This window comes from Acipenser ruthenus, chromosome 7 (assembly GCF_902713425.1).
Source record: "Acipenser ruthenus chromosome 7, fAciRut3.2 maternal haplotype, whole genome shotgun sequence".
NCBI lineage: Eukaryota > Metazoa > Chordata > Actinopteri > Acipenseriformes > Acipenseridae > Acipenser > Acipenser ruthenus.
The window spans coordinates 41537062-41557032 of NC_081195.1; the positions used below are offsets into that span (position 1 = coordinate 41537062).

The window sequence follows — 19971 nt, forward strand, 5'->3', positions numbered from 1 at the left end:
AAAACCATGGTTGCATGATTCTGATGTCTATTTTGATAGTATTTGATGTACATTTTGTTTTAATATTTCAAGGTTGTGTGGTCTGTCTAGCTGTTAGCATAAACATACTTAAAATGTAGGAGACGCACAGATTCAAATCCCGATTTAGGAAACTGTCACCACTTAAGCTTCTCAAGCCACTGGGTGACTCAGTCTTTCCAATATCGGTAATAAAATAAAATCTTGCAGGAATCAACATGTATCTCATTTGAGCTATTTTGAAAAAGTAAACAAAAAAGTAAAACAAATTGTTTTTGACATACATTTACACTTTTGTCTTTAATATTTTTAGTTTTATGCAAATGTTATGATTTAGCAAAAATAAATAAAAAATACACACTGTGGATCAGATCAGTTTTGACCCCATTTTGCAATCTGCACAATGCCATCTCCAAGGGCATGGTCTCTGGAACATGCGAGGGTCTGAATGAGTTCTTCATATAAGAAAACATGTTATTTCCTTTTGAGCAATAAACTGAACAGGCCCAGCTACACTGGGCACAAAGCCAAAACTCGCAGTTCAATCTGCAGTGGTTGTTGAAGACTGGGTCTTTTTTTTGTATATCAAGTTGCAGAGTAAAAAGAAAAAAGTAACTTAAGAATATCTAGTGGTATAAAAAGTTTTGAGTGTTTAAAATAATATAAAAAATATTTTTGCCTTTTGTTTCTGTACCTAATACTTATTATTTTCAGTTGTTTTATATTGTTCTAATTGTCAATAGAAGGTTTGTGATGTAAAGGTGATTAATCTGTAGAAAACTGAGTGTATAAAAAAAGGGGTGTTCCTCTGTATCAAATTAAATCTACTCATGACTGTCGAAATGCATTGAGATTTTGTTTGTGCTTTTTTGTTTTCTAAAAAATATGTGAAGAGAAAAGCTAAAATAAAAAATAAGAATAATGGAAATAATTTGTTAAAATAAATTATTTTTGTGTAGAATCAGATCACATGAATCACATGAATCAGTCAGGTGTTAAAATGGAAGCTGACCAGTTTTATATTGACTACACATCAGTTAGATTTTTAACAAATTACACACAAGATGTACCATCATTCATATTAGTCTTGTTTTAATACTGGGAATAAAAGGGACTGAACTAGGGAGTATTGTGTTTTCTTTCACAAGGTTTAAGTAACCAAAATCCTGTTTGATTCTACTATACTAAGTTTCTCTAGGAGAAGTGATTTTGCCTATTTACCGTTAGAAAGTTTGTTTTTATTAAGTTATTTTGTTTTGCCGTTTTAGAAAATTGACCTGTAAAAGATGGTGGTGGCATTCTGTACACCCAACTTTAATTTATAGGTAAATTTAATATAAAGAAAACATTGACTAAAAAACTTAAACCACAGTTTATTTATTTTGTTTGCTTATTCACCATGCACACACTGATACATATAAAAAAGAGTGGGACAGAACCATCTGGGGCAGATTTATCAGTGTCCTAACACCAGCATTTTATTTTCATAATTTTCTTAAAAAAAAATAACCAGTAATGTAACAAAACTAGTAATAATTCCATGTCTATATAAATTATACTGTATAATCACAAACAATCACAAATTCCCAGCAGAATCTATATTTTTGCAGGTTTGTGGTGTATCTATTAAAAATATAATTATTTAGCATTCCTGAAAGCATTCTTGATGCCACTGTTATGAATGGCATATGTTACAGAGAAAAAATGGTGAAATGATTTCTGAAATGAATGTATAGTAGAAAGCCGCCTAATAATATCAAGAGATATAAAGAATATAAGGTGATTAGTCGCTTAGCACGAGAACATAGAACACTGGCATGAGCTGCATATCAGAGACCATGTTACAGCAACAACTGGCTGTCACACCTATCTGTTTGCCTGAAAGCTACTTCTCAGCAGATTCCGTTTGGGAGGAAATGGTTTATGAAGAGTAGGGTACCTGCCTGGTACATGGTACCAAGCCATTCGGTGGAGCACTCTGTGTCTGTCTGACACATCCAGTGTAAGTGATGGCATCAAATCTCTGATGGTACTGTAAAGTCCTGATATGGAGGTCTGGCATACAGTCTGAGGCCTGTATACTGAGCATTTTTGGGCATGGCTTGCAACTGATACAACACCTCTTCTTGATAACACAGGCCATGCACCATCACTTTTGACCGACACAATATCCCTTGATGAACCATGTCGGGTGTCATGCGAAGACACAGAGATGTCCGTTTTGATCTTTACATTGTCACTCCCTAGTCCTTTCCCTACACTGACACTGCAGGCACTTTGGTTGGTAAAGTGGTTTTGAACAGAACTTTTCTTTGGAGGTTCCTCTAGATAGGACTGAAGGTTGACTGACACTTCAAGTCCGTTGCTGACAGTACTGGTACAGGATCTCAGTTGAAAGCAGCTTTTGGGTCTCTGCCTCAGCTTCATGTTCGTCTGTGGTCGGGAGTTCAGTGGGGTGCTCCTTCCAGATTGAAAGACCTTCTCTTGCTCTTGTAGCATGTTATTCTGCCTAGGAAGTGTTAAGTCAGTGGCTTCAGTCTCATTTTTCAAAATCCTGTGGGAAAGAATTAATTTAAACAAAACTACCGTGGAATAAAGATATTTGTAGTCAATCAGTACTAAGATAAAAGTAGCTCTTACCACAACACTTCTTTAGACAAACTGTGGTTGGGACCGAGCAAGAGGACCCGAAGATCCATTGCTTTTTGTAAAAGCTCCACTGCTTCACGTTTTTCCTGCAGACTGGAGTTAATCAGTAACAGTTTACCTGTTAAAATAAAAATTGAGATTCCAAAAATGTTTAATGCATCAGTATTAATGTACATCCAGGTGTCAAGTTTTTCTTTTCTTATCCTTCTAAGCAGATTTTCTATTAGGTTTTGTTTAACATTGTTTTAGTTTCATAGACATGCTAAAAAACACTAGTTAAAAAATGTGTGTATACTTTGTATAGTCAAGATAACCTTGGTTCATGGTATGACTGCTAAAAAAAACAAAAAAAAACCTTAAAAGTGATGAAATGACAAAATGTATATTGGAGTAGAATAATAGGAGAAATGTATGTATATGTATCAGAAACCCATTAGGTACTGTTCTTAGTTGTGTTATACATTGTTTTATTTTGTGAAACAATAAACCAGGTACATGCAACTACAATACTTTGTATTTCTAAGTACTTTTTTTTTAAATTGATGTTGATTGATCATACAAATCAGTTAATGAGTTTTAGAACAGCATATACCTAATTTATAAAGAGTGCTGGCCAGGCTACACCCTAAAGGCTGTGCAACGTGTGGAGATAATGCCTGGAGCTTTGCTGCTTCTTTAACCTCCAATACATGTCGATAAAGTTCTAGCGCTCTTCTTCTGCTGGACCTGGAAATACTAGCAATGCAAAAAGTACAGAACATTAAAATACAGACATTCTGTGCACTGTATGTAAAATTACTTTTTATATAGATAGATCAGTGGTACTTGACTGTTCAATTAAATATGTTAATTGGTATATATGCTACAGTATTTTGATGGCCTAAAAGTCAAAAATTGCATATTTCATAAATTCATTGCATTTTTCATTATGTTTTTTGACACAAAGTATAGTTATATAAATATAATTTGATATTAGAGGGTAAAGGACAGGGTTAGAATGCCCTAGAGTGGGAGAGCAAAAAGTGAGTACTGCTACTGGTTTGATCTGACTGGTTTAAGTTTTTTTGCATCAGGACCCCCCCCCCTTATAAATTTTTCTCTCAATAGGTACGTCCCTGGTTAATTAATAATAATGAATGAATGTACAGTGGGAAGGACACTTATTTGTGTTCAAGTTACTGCCTTTACCCAGTCTCAGTCTTTGCATTACAGAGGAGGTCTGCCATGTACTCCTCTACTTCAGCCACTAGGGGGTGCATTGGACCATACCAACACTTTCTTAGACCCAGAGCTTCCTGAAAGCTGATTTCTGCATCAGAAAAATCTCCCCAAGAAAACCTAGAAATAATTAATAAAATATTTAGAAAAATATTGTAACTATCAATAAAACATTGATCAACACTTTGAGCATTACTGATGTCAAAATATTTTTAAAATACTTTATCGTAAAAGAAGTATATTTGAGTTTTTTAAAAGAAAAAACGCGTAGATGAAATTATTTTTAAAAGCATGCTGCTATGCTGATAGCATAGGTGATAATTATATAATAATAACTTGGGAGACTGTCTAGATTAGTAAGGTACCTTTCAATTTTCCAGTAGCATGACCCTATGGAGAATAAAATGTCTAATGTCAAGTGTCCATTTCCAACTAAAGACTGTAACTAACTGTAACTAACTTGAAAGACCAGTACATTTAGGACATAGGATGCAAAATGTTCACTTTTCCAAAGCATTATTTGAAGGTCTCGGATCTTTCTTACTTGTAGAGCCCATGAATGTATTTTATAGTAGCCTCTCCACAGGGGTGAGAACTTATTTCAGGGAGTGCACAGATCTCCTCAAGAATCCCTTGGATTTTATTGGAACCACCTTCAATAAGTACCTGACTCAATTTACACAGTATTTGACCTATAAAAAAATACAACTTTACATTAATAACATTGTTGAGTGATATTAACAACTGTGCACTTATTTAAAACAGAAAAAAAAACATTTTGGACTTTTTAAAGTACATTTAACATTAAATAAAGTACACAAACATTGGAACTAATACATATTTAAGGCATTGTTTTCTAAAAGATTTAGAACCCGCGTTCTAGATTTATGTTTAAATAGTATTGATTATCTATTGTATGCTTTTATCTGCTTTTATCTGTAGGTCTTCTCAGGTAACACAGCCTAACAGTGGTAGACTTTAACAGCTTCCCCACAACCAATGACTGGTCTTCATGGATAGCACAAGAGACTGGCTTTACAGATAAGCAAAATCTCAAGATACAGTTTTCCTCCATACCCAATAATTAATGTAATACTGTAACAGCAGTTGACTTAATCAGCAATATAATCTAACATGCTACCAAAACACTTACCTTTTGCTTTTTTAATATCTTCAGTGATGTTATTACAGCATGTTAATAAGGGCTCTGCAGTGGCCAAAGCCTTGAACCAATAACTCTCAGCCTCTTGCAGATTACCTGTTCTATAGTACAGGTCCCCTAGAAACTGCTGAACTCTGAGCAGAATGTGCATCCTCTTTTCCTCCTGCATATTAGTCTGAAATTTTAAATAATAACTGCATTTTGTTATTTGCATAACAAATTACAGTGCACTCCAGACAGACACTAAATTCACATATTATGGTACCTACTCTTGCAAGCAATAACTGATACATCCATTTGTCTAAATGTATTACTAGGTTTATTACTAGTGCTAGTATAAATCCACTAGTGTGTTAGTGCCAAAGTGCCTTACCTAACAGGGCTATATATTGTGGCAGACTAGGGGGAGGAGGAGAGAAAAATGTAGTCCAGGAGGGGCTAAAGGACTACATTCCCCAGAATGCCATGGGAGGGAGCCCAGGATGAGGTTCACCTGGCTCTCATAATTAATGAGCAACACCTGCTAGGAATTAGCAGGCAGGTATATAAGAGGGAAAGAACATTTATAGGAGGCAGTCTGTATGGCAAGAAGTGGCTGTTGGTAGCAAGACTCAGGTATTGTGTAAACTGGAGGGTTAGTTAAACGTTAAAACTGTGTGTGTGTAAAATAGTGGTCTTTGTAATCGGTAAACGGTTTAGCTGTCCGATATAGTTAGAACCTGAAGTAAAATGTATAGTTTAGTACTACATGTGGGAGTTAGGCTTTTGTTCTGATTTTTTTTTTCTTTTATTTCTGTAAATAATAAAAATGGCACAAAAGTGCTTAAAAACTTACACTTCTGGGTCTGCTAAAAAGGGGTACATGAACCTTAAAGTAAGTTAAATCCTCCACAGTATATATGACTTACTTTAAAAATCCATTGAAATACAGGTTACACAATATCATTATTTGAATAAGAGCTGTATATTGGCAGAATTTGTCCCAATAAATCTTTTACATTATGAAAATGTTTTATTATACCTCAGAAAGCAGAGACTCGGACACCAACAGCAGCTCCTCAGCTTCTGGTGTCATTCGCAGATCATCTAGTATTTCTGCAGCGAAAACTATTAGCCTTCGTTGAGTACACTTGTCTAGCAAGGATAACTCATCTGCAAGGTTTAATAAAACAAGATTTTAACACTGAATACTCACTGGTAAATGGACAAGTTTTCACATTCAAAATATTTCCCATTGTAAAGAGTCTCAAATGCCAACAAGAAAGCTGTGAAAATAGTAGTTGCTAATAGCTCCTAAGATCACAATTTAAAAGCCACCCCCAAACAAAAAAAATATTTAATTTCAGACACTGTATGAAACATTGAAGTTCAAAACTAACTCCATTTTATCTTTTTATTCTTGCTTCTGACCCAAGCCATTTTATAGTTTCGTATCTTCCCTTTTCCCACCTTGGCATTCGAATAGGACAAATAACACAGAAGAACAACACCCTCCACAAAACCCCATAGAAAATCCATTACACTCACGCATAGCCCAAGCGTTTGTGTAGTTCAGGGGTCGAATGATCAAATATGGCTCCTAAATCTCTTAGTCATTCACATAAATATATATATATATATATATATATATATATATATATATATATATATATATATATATATATATATATATATTTAAGACCATACCAGTAGCATTAATACAAATCTACCATGTAACATTCAACCGCGCTGTTATTTTAGGTCCACCTGCCCTCTGCTCTTCTTGGTGTTTTACCATGTATAGGGCTTCATTTGCTATAACGACTGGCTTTTTGCAAACCACTTGCTCTTAATTCAGTTTGGCGCTCTTGCACAAAATGGTTGCCGACCCCTGGTCTAGTTGACCCAATTCAGAAAAAGTGGGACAGGTGGGGCTATTGGGACAACTAACAATTACCTTTGCCTTTGTCTCTGCTAAGGGCTTCATTGAGGAATGTACTGTTAGTCCTGTTTGTCTCATTCTCACAATCTTCAGGATCACCTGCAACAATAATAAACATTGAAAATAGAAGGTGAGGGGGGAGTTTTATTCTAGATTAATAATTTAGCTTGACAGAAACACTGAAGGCAATTATAAGCATTTTTAAATTAAATTTAAATTAAATTAACAACAACAGACAATCAAATGTAACTAATAAAGTACTGACAGCCAACATTTTTATATTCATCTAAAATAACGTGTAAGCACAGTATGAAGCACATATTACAATGTTTTATTCAGTACCTATGAATGCAACTGTACTTTTCCTTCCTTCTGATTCATGGTGGGAGTCTGTAGTTATTTCCCTGACTAGGTTCTGATAAGAGACAAAAGGGTTGTAGCCTTTTTCTGACAAAACATTCCAGTACTGAACAAGGTCCATCTTCTGCTGATGGGAATATGAATATGAGTTGCTGGACACAAAACCAACAGTTCTGAAAAAAGAAAAAATAACATTTTGAAAATATATCACCATTACTTAAAAACATGTAGTGGTGTTTACAGCTGTGGAATGGGAACAAGAAGACCCCGTTTACACAAGCCACTTTTAAGCCGACAGACAGCTTAAAAGTGGCTTGTGTAAATGGTCTTTTTGTTGTGTAAAAGCAGCTGTCCCAGGTCCAGCCCAGATCTAGCAGTCCTAAAAGTGGCCTGCTCCAGAGGGCCGCTTTGCGATAGCTTTGGTCTATTTTTTGGTCTACTGTGAATGCAGTGGTGCGGAGTCTGCTCATGTTTGCCAGGTACACTCGTGGGCAATGCCCCAATTGTCAGCATCAAACAGGCACCAACAACAGCAACAGGAAGTTGGAATTGTTACTCGGACAGCAGAACCAAAAAATACAAGAGTTCCCAAGTGGTGGCGCACAATTGGCCGAGCGTCGCCCGGGGGGGCTTAGATCGGCCAGGGTGTCCGTGGCTCACCACGCACCAGCGACCCCTGTAGTCTGGCCGGGCGTCTGCGGGCTTGCCTGTAAGCTGCCCAGAGCTGCGTTGTCCTCCGACGCTGTAACTCTGAGGTGGCTGCATGGCGGCCTGCAGAGTGAAAAAAGCAGTCGGCTGACGGCACACGTTTCGGAGTACAGCGTGTGTTCGTCTTCGCCGCTCCCGAGTCAGCGCGGGGGTGGTAGTGGTAAGCTGAGCCTAAAAATAATTGGATATTCTAAATTGGGAGAAAATACTAAAAAATTCCCACGTGGCTTGATGTGTACAAACATTAAGTAGGGGGATGCCTTTTAAAACAACACTTCATACTGTATAACCACAATTTAATGCATTATTTCTATGGTTGAACACATTTCCTACATTATAATTTTAAAGTATTGTTAAAATTTTTCTTCCAGTAGAAATAATAAATAAATACTTACAGAAAATGTACTTATATGTCACCCTTCTTTGGTGACAGCAAAAACACATAACTTAGTGATCTTGCTAGTCACCTGGTTGCTACTGTGCGTGTACTGCAAAGCAAGATACTTACACAGGATCAGAAATGAAGGCATGCAGCTCACTCCAGTCCCCACACCTTTGCAAGTGCCACGGGAACTCCGTGTAGACCCTCCTGAAGGGATGCTGCTGCTGGAAGAACTGGGCTAGCAGCCGGTGTAACTCAGTCTTTCTGCTGCTAGAGGGGTCCTCAATTGAACTGGGGTGGCTTTCAGTCACTGGAGTGATGACTCCTGAAGTTACAAATAATGGTAGCAAATTAATTTACATTATCTACTATACGTTTCATTTTCAACAACGCTCATTTGGGAATTGACTAACAATTAAGGTTTATTAGGGTACAGTTGCTAGAGTGGCAAAATCCAATGGAGCAGCAATAACCTTGCTAAATCACTCTCAATGGATGAGTAAAAAAGACATTTTAGTAAGACTATACTATAAGTAGTTTAGTGATCTTTATTCGTTTCCATATCTACAGTTCCTTCGATTAAAATAACAGATTATCCTCCTCTCGACAGAACCTGATTTTTATGGTTTAACCATGCATAAAGCATAAATCACCTGGTACTTAAAATAGAATCTAGACTCAAATTATACTTTTAATCAAAATGCTCAAATATTTATTGTATTTTCATAAAAACCTAAAAAGGATGCGTTGGTCCAAATTAGATCCTACAAAACGTCACAGTGTTCCGAAAAATATAACGTTACACGTCACTGCATGTTGCTACAACTGTTTAAATAACGTACCTGTAATTTTTCATTTCATTGTTAACAACTTTTTGCACTTATACCTTTAAAGTCTGTTTTAAATCTCTATTCAAACTGGCCACACTAATGCACTGACAGTGTAAGGATTATTGCCCACATTGTCAAACAGGTAACACAGCAATAACGATCCATGATGTGGTATGGAAAAGAAATGCCAGAGCACTTGTTTTAGACATACCAATGTACACTTAATTTATAATGCCCTGATGTTAATAAAGCAACTACAATGTAGCATAACGACTCCCTCTGAGATACGATATTTTCACATATACGATGAACCCCTAGAACAAATTAAATTGGGTATGGCAGGTTCCACTGTACTTCAAATTAAACCAAATTTCCATTTTCTACAACTCAGTAAAATAACTGCATTTAAGACTCTGTTGTTCTCAATATACATTCTTCAGTGTACAACCTATCTTACATCGTGATTAGTTTTAAGGTTTAGGTTTGGGAAGACGTTTTTTGTTCTGCAAGTATCCCTAAAGGAAGTTATTATAAGGATTTGTGTGCTTGTGTAAACTGAGAACCCAGTTATACTTAATGATTTTGGAACCCCTGTATTTACTCAGAAGCTGACGCTCCATAGCCTGGCTTAAGGATTGGTGTGTGAAGTTGAGAAGTCCATCAGGTCTCTCCTTGATCCATTCTCTGGTGGCTGAACGGAACACAGCCCAGTCAAAGATGGACACCTCCAGATCCCCAGAATACCCCAGGCTCCCGAGGAGCTTCAGAACCTCCTGTTCTCTCAGTCCACAGCGAGAGAGACAAATTAAACACAGAGTGTCCGACACCCAGCCTTTCAACCCTAGTGTGAGGAAAGGAATTGTAATAAGTTGCTTAATCTATTGAAGGTCTTCTAGTTTGAAATGAAGGTTGAATAACGTTTGTTCAGTTGTAAGCACAAAATACTGTTTCATGCCTTTCACGTTAGAAGGCCAGCATTGAGTTTCTTGAAAATACTGGTTAAAAAAGAGACTGCAGATATAAAGATTTTATTATTATTATTATTTGAAAACTTGAATAATAAACAAGCACATTCAACAGGCAATCCTGTGTAAACATCTAATCTCCAGCTGTCCTGCCCCCCAGTATGAAAACAATACCACTTTCAAAATACATTTGAAACAGATGGAGCAAGCTTTTCCTGCTTACCTCTTTGAGGAGTATTAGGTGACACTGCCCTCTTCCTTTTGCTGCTTGCTTTCCTCTCAATTGCCCAGCTATAGTCCTGAATCCAACGCTGAAGCACCAGTGCCCACAGCTCCTGGAGGGAAAGAACCTCTAGGTATTCTTCCAGGCACTCCTCTTGGTCTCTTAAGACCCCACAGGTCCGCAGCTCGCTGCCCAGTACAGACAAGAATACCGGGAGCATGCTTAGCTTTTTACCCATAATGTTTCCAAGCTGAGAGCTTGGGACTTCTTTATATGGCATTGCCAGGTGTTTCTGTAGAATACTGCCTCTGATTTCTGAGTCTGGCTGACAGGGGCAATGAACCAGAAGGACATCTTGCCGGCGACTGATTGACCTGCATGAAAGGTCTGAAGAGGTGGTGGTGAATATAATCTTACATTGAGGCGGCAAAGGTTGGGGAAGCCACTTAAACTCTTTCACCTGTATTCAAACAAAAGGAAAGACAAAAGTTAACCGTACCCTTTACCAAATATTGCAACAAAAACAAGGTCAAATATTTATTGGATTGATTACTAAAAAGTAGTACCTTGTTCACAGGAACTCCCAGTGAATACATTTAAATAAGTGTAAACAAAATTTACAAAAAAAATATATACAATATATAGTATAGTACAGAAAACACAAATCTGATAGTAGTTTTTGCCATTACAGGTTTTTTGTATTTCATTTTATTAAGATAAACTTTATCATGTGAAGAGGTCACAAGAAAAAAATATATTTATATAATATGAAACTTGATTAAAACTTTCACAGGACATTATCACAGTAGCTTAAAAAACAGATCTGTTTATAAAACTATTTAAAAGCATAGATAATTTGTACTTTAGGCCACAGGAAATGGTAAAAGAAAGAACAATACCAGACTGGAATATATACTTTACGTTAGGAAGAGGTCCAACTTGGCCTTAATAGTTTGTATAGGCACAGCAGCAAAAAATCATACAAAGCAGTGATGTGCCACCACATGCAGTAATGGCATTTGCCTGTGGAGAATTGCTATAGATTTTACTATTATTTTTAAAATTATTACCAGTATTCAAATTATTAATCATAAAGAACACCTAATGATAAATAACATGTTTGTGTTCACTGTAGTGATGGTTTCATCTATCCATTAAAAAACATTTCACTCCTTTTCCGAGAAAGAAGGCCTAAAAAGGCTAAAAGCAAACAGGATTTGTTTTAATGTACCTATTGTTTTTTCAATCACAGTGAGCCTCAACCAAACCCCCGGTCGCAGTTTGGGGGAACTCCCAAGACCAAGGATAGACAGCCCTTAGCCACTTGCTTTATGTCCATGAGCCCCTCACCTTCTCATTAACATCATGGAGTAAGCACTACTGCTGGTATATTAACATGCTGTGGTAGCATGCGAGAGCCCTTAAATCAGGTCAATATATAAATGTAGAAAGAATGACTTATTACATCTTTGGAATCATATATTCAGCACATGATTTGGCAATTCAGCTTTTTAGCACAAGGAGTATATGTAAAGATGTTATTACCTGCTGAGCAGACATGCCAAAAGTCCCAGCCAGTTCATCAATCCCATCCAGCACCAGCACACATGGTCTCAGTCCAGCTGCTGCTACAAAGGACTGGACAACCAAGGGGAACATCCAGGCCTCTGAAGAATTTTCACTGAACAGAGGCATATCAGATTCATCTGCTATACCTGTAGTTTATAGAAACTAACATGTCAGGACTTAAAATGGATAGAAAAACATTGGTGTCTAAATCATATGTTTTAAGATAATAAATAACTTTTACAAGAATGTTTTTTCACTTACTGTATTTCTATTTGTGTTTAATTGTTTACCAGATACACTAAAAACTGCTGATCTTTTTGTAGCCTTGTAGCCCTCTTCTAAATTTATGTTTTGAATATATACAGTATATATATATATATATATATATATATATATATATATATATATATATATATATATATATATATATATATATATCAATGTACCAATGTATATATATCGCAAATGTACTTCAATGTACTTCATTGATTACCAGCATCTCAATGGTGAATTGTTAATATGCTGCATGTGGTAGCTGGAGAATGCCAGGACAGCTAATTGTAGCCTGCCTGACAATTGCCAGAAACACGTGACCAATATATTTACATTTTTTTTGAAAAACGTATAGTTTAATCCACTTGTTGTAATGCGTGTTTGTAACTGGTGAAGGACTGGATTCTTGATCCTTAGTCCACCTCAATCTAACCTACCAATCTGTCAATTTAATTTTTGAAAGGTCAATCTATATAATAAATACTGTATTCTGGGTTTGTAGAAAGTTGGAATACTTATTATTGCTAAAACATGGCAATCAATAAGGAACACAATATTATCATTTCTTTATTTGCATTAGTGCAGTATAGTTTTTTTTTTAAATATTAGAAATATATTGTAGTATGTGCATGCAGGCCTTTTATTATGTATATTCCATCTGCAGCGTTGGAATAAAAGAAAAGTGTGTTCTGTTTCTGTGTTTATTTGCTTCACAGCCATATTGTTTATGGTCAATAAAGCAAATAAGAATAATTGTTGTTTTTGTTTTTATTGTAAGACCAAGTTTTTGTACAGTAGTTCAAAGTAACATTATAGTTAAAATGTAAATCTTTAGTTAATGCATACCCCATAAGTTAGCATTACAGTATGTACAGTATTTATTAAAAGTACTTGTGTATAGGTGTCTAGTGTTCTGGTAGCGGATAACACAATTAATGTATTTTTTTTAGTGGATAGATTAAACAAAAATATTTAACAGGAAATATACTATTGATATTTCTGATTCTGATTTATCCATGGAGACGGAGTAATAAGTGTGTTCCACAAGCTCAAATAATTAAAAGCAGCTACATAGAAAAGCTAAAACATACAGGTGATTTCAAAGGTTCAAATAGTGTCAGGACCAGGCAAGAAATTTGCAAAAATTACCAAAGTATTCACAACGAAGCTCTGTGATACAGCGTTTCAGAAAAGACCTGATATCTGTGCTGGCAGAACTGGTTCCAACATAGTGAGATATCACCAGCTGACTTGGGTGGTTCTGTCTGAAAGACTTTAGCCAGCAAGAAACCATAGATGACTTGCCACATCCCCTGTCTCCATATAGCAGGAGGATGGCCTTCTGTTCATGTTCTGTTTCATACTGCTGTCTGTAAATGAAACGCACAATACATTAAAGCACTAATCCAGTAAAATAAGAACAATGTGGAAACCATTTACAAGATTTCAACTTCTGTAGCAGAAGCTAGTTAAAAAATATGTGTCCACAAAGTACAATGTACCTTGATTTCTTAACTTCTGAAGTGCCTTCTGGAAAACCACAATGTGTCTTCATATTAGATGTGGTTGAAAGTACAAATGAGTTCAGTGTTTCAAAGATCTGCCAGTACTCCAGCGAAGGAACAAACAGTTTACAAAGACTGTCTGCAAAAGCTTCATGGAATATACGTTCTAGACTGAGTTCATGGCCTATTTAATAAACAAGAAACATGTTATTCTTCAAATTAAAAAAAAAAAACTACCAAGGCACCAATTATAAATATCTATTAAAAAAGACATGTATGCTGAACATTATACATTTGCTTTTTCCCCAACAGAACCCACAACAATTACTCAATAAACTTTTTTCTCAACTGCACAAAACCCAAACAGGCAACTCACCTATGTTTTTAGGAATTGAGTCCAGAGGATAACACTGCTCAATAACACCTGTCCAGTCTTTTAACACCAGCTCTCCAAGCTCACGTAGATTTCTGAAAAAACGGACTTTCAGACCCTTATTGATGATTCTGGTTTTAAGCTCCCTCGCCTTCAACTCCTCGTAATCCGTCCGGCTAGAAAATGTACTCAGAATCTTCTGCTTTTCTTCATCAAGGGTATCTAGGATCTTATCCTCTATGTGGCGGCAATCCCTGAAGTAGAAGAAGCTGGCCTGGGGGTCATTCAGAAAGGCTGCTTGGGTGATCTCAAGCTCAGTCAAGCTGCAGTTTTGGTTCTCTTCATGGAGCACCCAGGGATAGCCATTTTTACTCGCGACATGCAGATTTTTTTCCACTTTGGGCTGCCCTTCAAGACTGGCTACAGAAACTGGCAAAAGCTTGGAGTTTTCTGGACGAAACTCTCCATATTGGTGGCCCAATATGCAAATGAAAAATGGAAAGGAGCTATTGATGTAATCCAGGTTGATCTTCAGCTGCTGGGAGGAGAAATGCTGGTGGCGAGGGTGATGTTGACAAGGGGTCTTTGGCTCAAAATGGGAACTGCTCTGGATTTCTTCTGTGTCCCATCTGAGGTCTACAGCTTTGAAGTAGGTTCCCCTTGCCCTACAAAGCGTGTCAAGCTGTGGGAAGATCTCAGTTGATAAGTAATCCCTTTCTTGGTGGAAATCATCCAGGGTTGAGCAGAGGAATGGCTGAATGGGTGTCTTCTGGGTGAAATGGAAGCAACAGTGAATTTCACTGTCTTCTCTGGAGCAATCTAAATCTACCATGCTTACTTAAAATATTTTCTTTACTTGTTTTGTGGCTTTTCTCATTCTTTATATTTTATCCAGGAAAAGATACGTCTGATATCCTGCTAAGTGTACAAGACCAAGTGTATACCAGTAAATAATGCAATTGTTTGTGCATATATCCAGAATGTACTGCTTTGTAAAATCTGGAACTCATAGGCACCTAAAAGAGAGAATACGTTTAGAAGTTCATTGTATTCATATGTGTGTCAAATGAAAAATAAGCAAAACTTTAACGTGGTGGGTGAATTTACTTGTGCAATAAATCATACTGGAAACAGATTTGTCCCTCTATAAGAGTAGTCCCTCTCTAAGATTATCTTATCTTGTCCATTGAGTACAATATCACACTCAGCACTTGTTTTTGGACATCTAGTTAGCTCACTGGGATCCCTATTGCACTAATATGGCACTCATATATATCATTTGTAGTCTGAAGCGCTCTCCTTCAAGACATGGCATCAAACTTGGCCATATCAACTGTGGCTCCACCTTTATACCTGAGAGTCATCAAACTTTATATGGCTTAAAGTTAACGAGAAGAACAAAAAATATTAACTTCAAATATATAGTTTTTCAAGTTCCACTCCAAATATTTAGAAAATCAGTGATATGGTACCAGGAAGAATTAGACCCAAGTAAAAGCATGCTTGGTATCCTTTGTTATTGATATATCCCTTATTAGCGTTAACCATAGTAAATCTGCATAATAATTTAGCAGTTTTCCTATGCTTTTCATGGTTGTTTTTTAATACAGTTTTCCATACCTCTCTAGACTTTAAAATGAGTATCTATGCATTACCATGCTTTCACTGTGCTTTATTACACTTCAATAGGCTTCTACAATGGGAAACTTTTATAAGTGATGTACAGTAATTTGCTCTAAAGTGTTTGCAGTTAACTATAGGATCCGTTTCAAACAAACAAAAAAACAACTGCCCCTAAGTTTATGTGCAGTTTATTTAAAAACAAAAAACAAAAAACATATTTAATCACAATAAAAAATGTATGTTTTTCCAGTTTTCACACGTTATAAACTAGCATTTTGTGAATTGTGTGAATATGAAGAGAGAAAGGTGTTATATAAATTATATACAACAATCATAATAGCTTTTGTTCAAGCTGAGCCATGTATGGATTAAATATCAAATTTTGTAAAACAAACAGGTGTCTGCTTATTTCTTTTGGTTTGAGTTAAATAAAACCTAATACAAATAAGCAAATTATGCAATATATATATATATATATATATATATATATATATATATATATATATATATATATATATATATATATTTTAGCTCAAAGAGCCAGCTGATGTGTATGTACCGAAAATTAATTTGGAGGCTTTAGGACCCTGGCCACATACTCTGCATCACAGCAAAGATAACAATTGCTTAATTGAATAATTAATGGATAAATGCTGATCAGATGCAACTGATCAAGTTGGGGAATAAAGAGGCCACAGTTTGTGTGTTTAAGGTGGTGGGTTGAAGCGGAGAAAGACGAGAAAACTGAACAGTGGAAAAGTGTGTTTGACAAAGAAAGATTTTCTGATAACGTAACAAAGGTACGGGTTTTGACAATGAAAGTGCTGGATTGTTATTTGGATTAGTTTATTTGTGGAATTGGTTTAAACAGGGGAACAGGCTTACCCTGCCCTGCATTAGATAGGAGTATCCTTAACCTGTTTAGTTAGTGTCCAAAGAAGGGCTAGGTTTTGTTTTGTGTTTTGGGCACTCAGTTTGTTAATAAACTTATGCCACGGCATTTAAAGAACACTTCCAGTGTACCGTGTGTAATTAAAGGGACAGACACTTATCTGAAGAACAACACAGACTCCGGCTGAAAAGGTCTAAATACATTACAATATATATATATATATATACATAATCAGACTTGTAGTCGAGTCCTCAAACCAAGTCCAAGTCTGTGTCCATGTCCCGAGTCATCAAGGTCCGAGTCCCACTCACGAGTCCCAGTCCTTGAAACAAACTCAAGTCAAATTTCATTAAACTAGTGGTAGTAGTAGGGGAACAGTTTACCTAACGTACGTTGTCTGATATCCCTTAAGAAAAATGCACAAATAATAAAAAATTAAAATACAAAAAAAAAAAAAGATTTTGATTTATTTTTTCTAGCTAGATTATTCTATTTGCATTTCTTTTTCAACTTGTCTGGCTCTGCACACAGCATCAGCTCCTGTCTCTGGCTCTACAGACTGCATTACGCGGTTGTCACTATCACTGACACTGTTATCTGCTCCATTATTGAATGGTATTTTGTTATACTTGTACTTGCTAGAACCAAAGTCATTGTATTTTTATCTTGCTCCTAATTGTATTATTACGTGTACTGTGATTCTTGAAATGTATTTTTGTTTACGACTGTAAGTCACCCTGGATAAGGGCGTCTGCTAATAAATAAATAAATAAATAAATAAATAAATAAATAATATCGCACTGTGCGAAAACACTTCAACCTTTCTGGCCAATGGGAGCACACACTAATATTTTAACAAATGAAAATCCTGCCTCACTCAAAACTGCTTAAGCCAAAAATATTGCAGTTTATTAGAAGGGCGTTTCGCAAGATGCAGGTACCACCAAATGTACCTGGCAGGACAACTGAGGAAGTCAGCAGCTCCGGTCACTTTTTTTTAAAGTAACAAAAACGCTTATACACTGCCAAACATGAACTACTTTAGATGTGCAATGGCTGCAGTATAGGATACTGACCTTAGGTTTAGGGTTTCGGTGTTGGGAGCAGATTATTCATTGTTTTATTAACAATAATATGATAACCAATGACAGTACAGTGTCCTGACAGGTACATTTGGTGGTACCTTTGTAAGGACAACTCAAAAGATATTCTATTTAACATGATACTCGACTCCGCTAATTTTCAATGGAGACTTCCGTCTCACTGCGCGCAAAGCATTGTGGTATATACAGAGAATTGGGCAAAAAAAAAAATCTATGGAGAGTCGTAAGAAATGTTGCTGGTTTTCGCCATTATAAAAAAAAATGCATCAAACTTTTTAAGTAGATTTCACATTTGCCCATGGCCTTTTGAAGAAAACGGCAACATTTGCAAATTATGACAATACGTAATTATGATGAAAAATGCTATTTTCTGAGCACTGTCTTGTTCTGCGGTGCACTATAAAAATGACCACACACAGTGAATCCCCAACAGAAACACTCAGGCAGGGCTGTTCCCCTGTCACGCCCCGTCGGCTTTTTTGTACATCGGTATCGGCGCTATATATGCTTCAGCGCGGGGGGTTGCGGGTTCGCGTCCCACCCTCGCCTGTGAGAAGCCCCTGCCGCCGGAACCGAACTATTTACAATATATATTGTTGTTATTCAAGAATTGTAATTATACAAAAATTATGTGGATGATGTCAAGATTATTAGAATAGAATGTTTATTCCCAGAGGTTCCAAAGTTCCCAGTTTGAAGATAATAAACGCTCGTTCCTTTTGTTTCCGAGCAACATTTATTCCATAGCACTGATTGATCACACAGACTGATGTCTTCAGCAGTGTGATCATCACTGTTGAATTGAAGTGACGGGCTACTGGAAATTCAGTGGTGTTAATGAGAATGCTTCTTAAGTGTTCTACAAACCGGTCTGCTAAATGCCTTTTAGTTTCCCCAATAATATACAACTTGTTGCATTTCTTGCAGATAATGCAGTAGACTATTCCTTTTAAATTAGAGGTACATATACAATGTTCATGAATGTTGAATGAAGATTTAATGCCTCTAATCTCTGTTTCAGAATCAATGCATTTACAGATATTACATCGTGGTCTATTACATGGATAATTACAATTCTTGAATAACAACAAGTTTACTGCACTGTTTTTACTTTTCTTTTTAAACAGCTGAAGAAGGGCGTTTGCCCGAAACGTCCTGAAAATAAAACATTTGTTTAATCTTTTAAACTTTTTGTGTACATCTTTAAAAAAAAACTTTTCTTTCATATGCCTTCAATTTTGTACACTGCATATATATATGCGTGTGTGAGTAAAAAAAACAAGTGTACTGCACTGTTTACCTTTCTTTCTTTACACGACTGAAGAAGGGCTTTTGTCTGAAACGTCCTGGAATAAAATATTTTCAAAATCGAGTGATATTGTGGACTGAAGCGTAACGTTTTCATTGGTTTGCATGATTTAATGCTCACCTAGCCTGCTCCTCACAACAATCCATGTTGCAGATTCTCCTTCGGGAATTTAAATATTAATACTATATAGCAACAGCGACAATCCCCGTTGCCAAGGTAAACGTTCCCATTACCCGGATGGACAGCCTTCACACGGTCACTTCTAAATAGTTTTACTAATTTCCTGTCGTGATAACAAGAACCTCGAAATTAATGGTTATATATATATATATATATATATATATATATATATATATATATATATATATATATATATATATATATTTGTTTTGTTTAACAATTTTGTTCAGCAGCCAATCCGAAGAAGCCACGCTCTCGACGTATAACGTTGGACTTGGAAGGCTCTGATTGGGCGACGTGGGCTTCTGCTTGCTGTGTAATTGGTTGCTTGTTGTGCGTGGTGAGCCACGATTGGCCAGGTTGCGTTTTCCACCGCTTTCCGCGTGAGGACATTAATAAATGAGACGCAGGAGGTCTTCATCTGATCTGAGTTTAGAAAGTCTAGCTGGTGGAAGATAGAGAGATAATTTGGTAAACATAGTTTATGTCAGAGCTTTATATCTAAACATTTCCTGTAAGCGTCACGTAAACATGAGGAAGCTGTGGCTTATAGGTCTCCTTTGTGCGCTTCTAGCATTTAGTAAGTATTATTTCTTTTGTGCTTTGGTTGTCGGTTCATTTAACCTACAGTGTAAAGACCTAACCATCTCAGAGAATTATATTTAATGGCATGTAATAAAGCGCTCTTTAAAAATGTGTAATAAAATG

General features: G+C 36.3%; 2 protein-coding genes across 3 annotated transcripts in view; one reads left to right on the forward strand and one right to left on the reverse strand.

Annotated features, from left to right (window-relative positions):
* Positions 1-1375: 1375 nt before the first annotated feature.
* Positions 1376-19359, reverse strand: ttc41 (tetratricopeptide repeat domain 41). Of its 2 annotated transcripts, none has more exons than XM_034025377.3 (17): positions 19204-19359; positions 14160-15172; positions 13781-13967; positions 13428-13648; positions 11982-12151; positions 10437-10896; positions 9850-10089; positions 8545-8743; positions 7311-7501; positions 6984-7067; positions 6069-6199; positions 5039-5222; positions 4430-4577; positions 3856-4005; positions 3260-3402; positions 2659-2785; positions 1376-2572 (listed from the first exon to the last, which is right to left on the reverse strand). In XM_034025377.3, exons 2-17 carry the CDS (start codon positions 14986-14988, stop codon positions 1885-1887), a joined length of 4152 nt encoding a protein of 1383 aa, XP_033881268.3. In that variant the 5' UTR covers positions 14989-15172; positions 19204-19359; the 3' UTR covers positions 1376-1884. The 2 variants fall into 2 exon arrangements, with proteins under 2 accessions (XP_033881268.3, XP_058882940.1); XM_059026957.1 differs by having other exon boundaries at positions 19075-19359.
* A 288-nt stretch (positions 19360-19647) lies between these two features.
* hsp90b1 (heat shock protein 90, beta (grp94), member 1) overlaps positions 19648-19971 on the forward strand; it is an 11191-nt gene continuing 10867 nt past the window's right edge. The window contains exon 1 of the mRNA XM_034026785.3: positions 19648-19843. Within this exon, the coding sequence (XP_033882676.2) occupies positions 19795-19843 (49 nt within the window). The 5' untranslated portion in view covers positions 19648-19794. The remainder of the gene's footprint in view (positions 19844-19971) is intronic.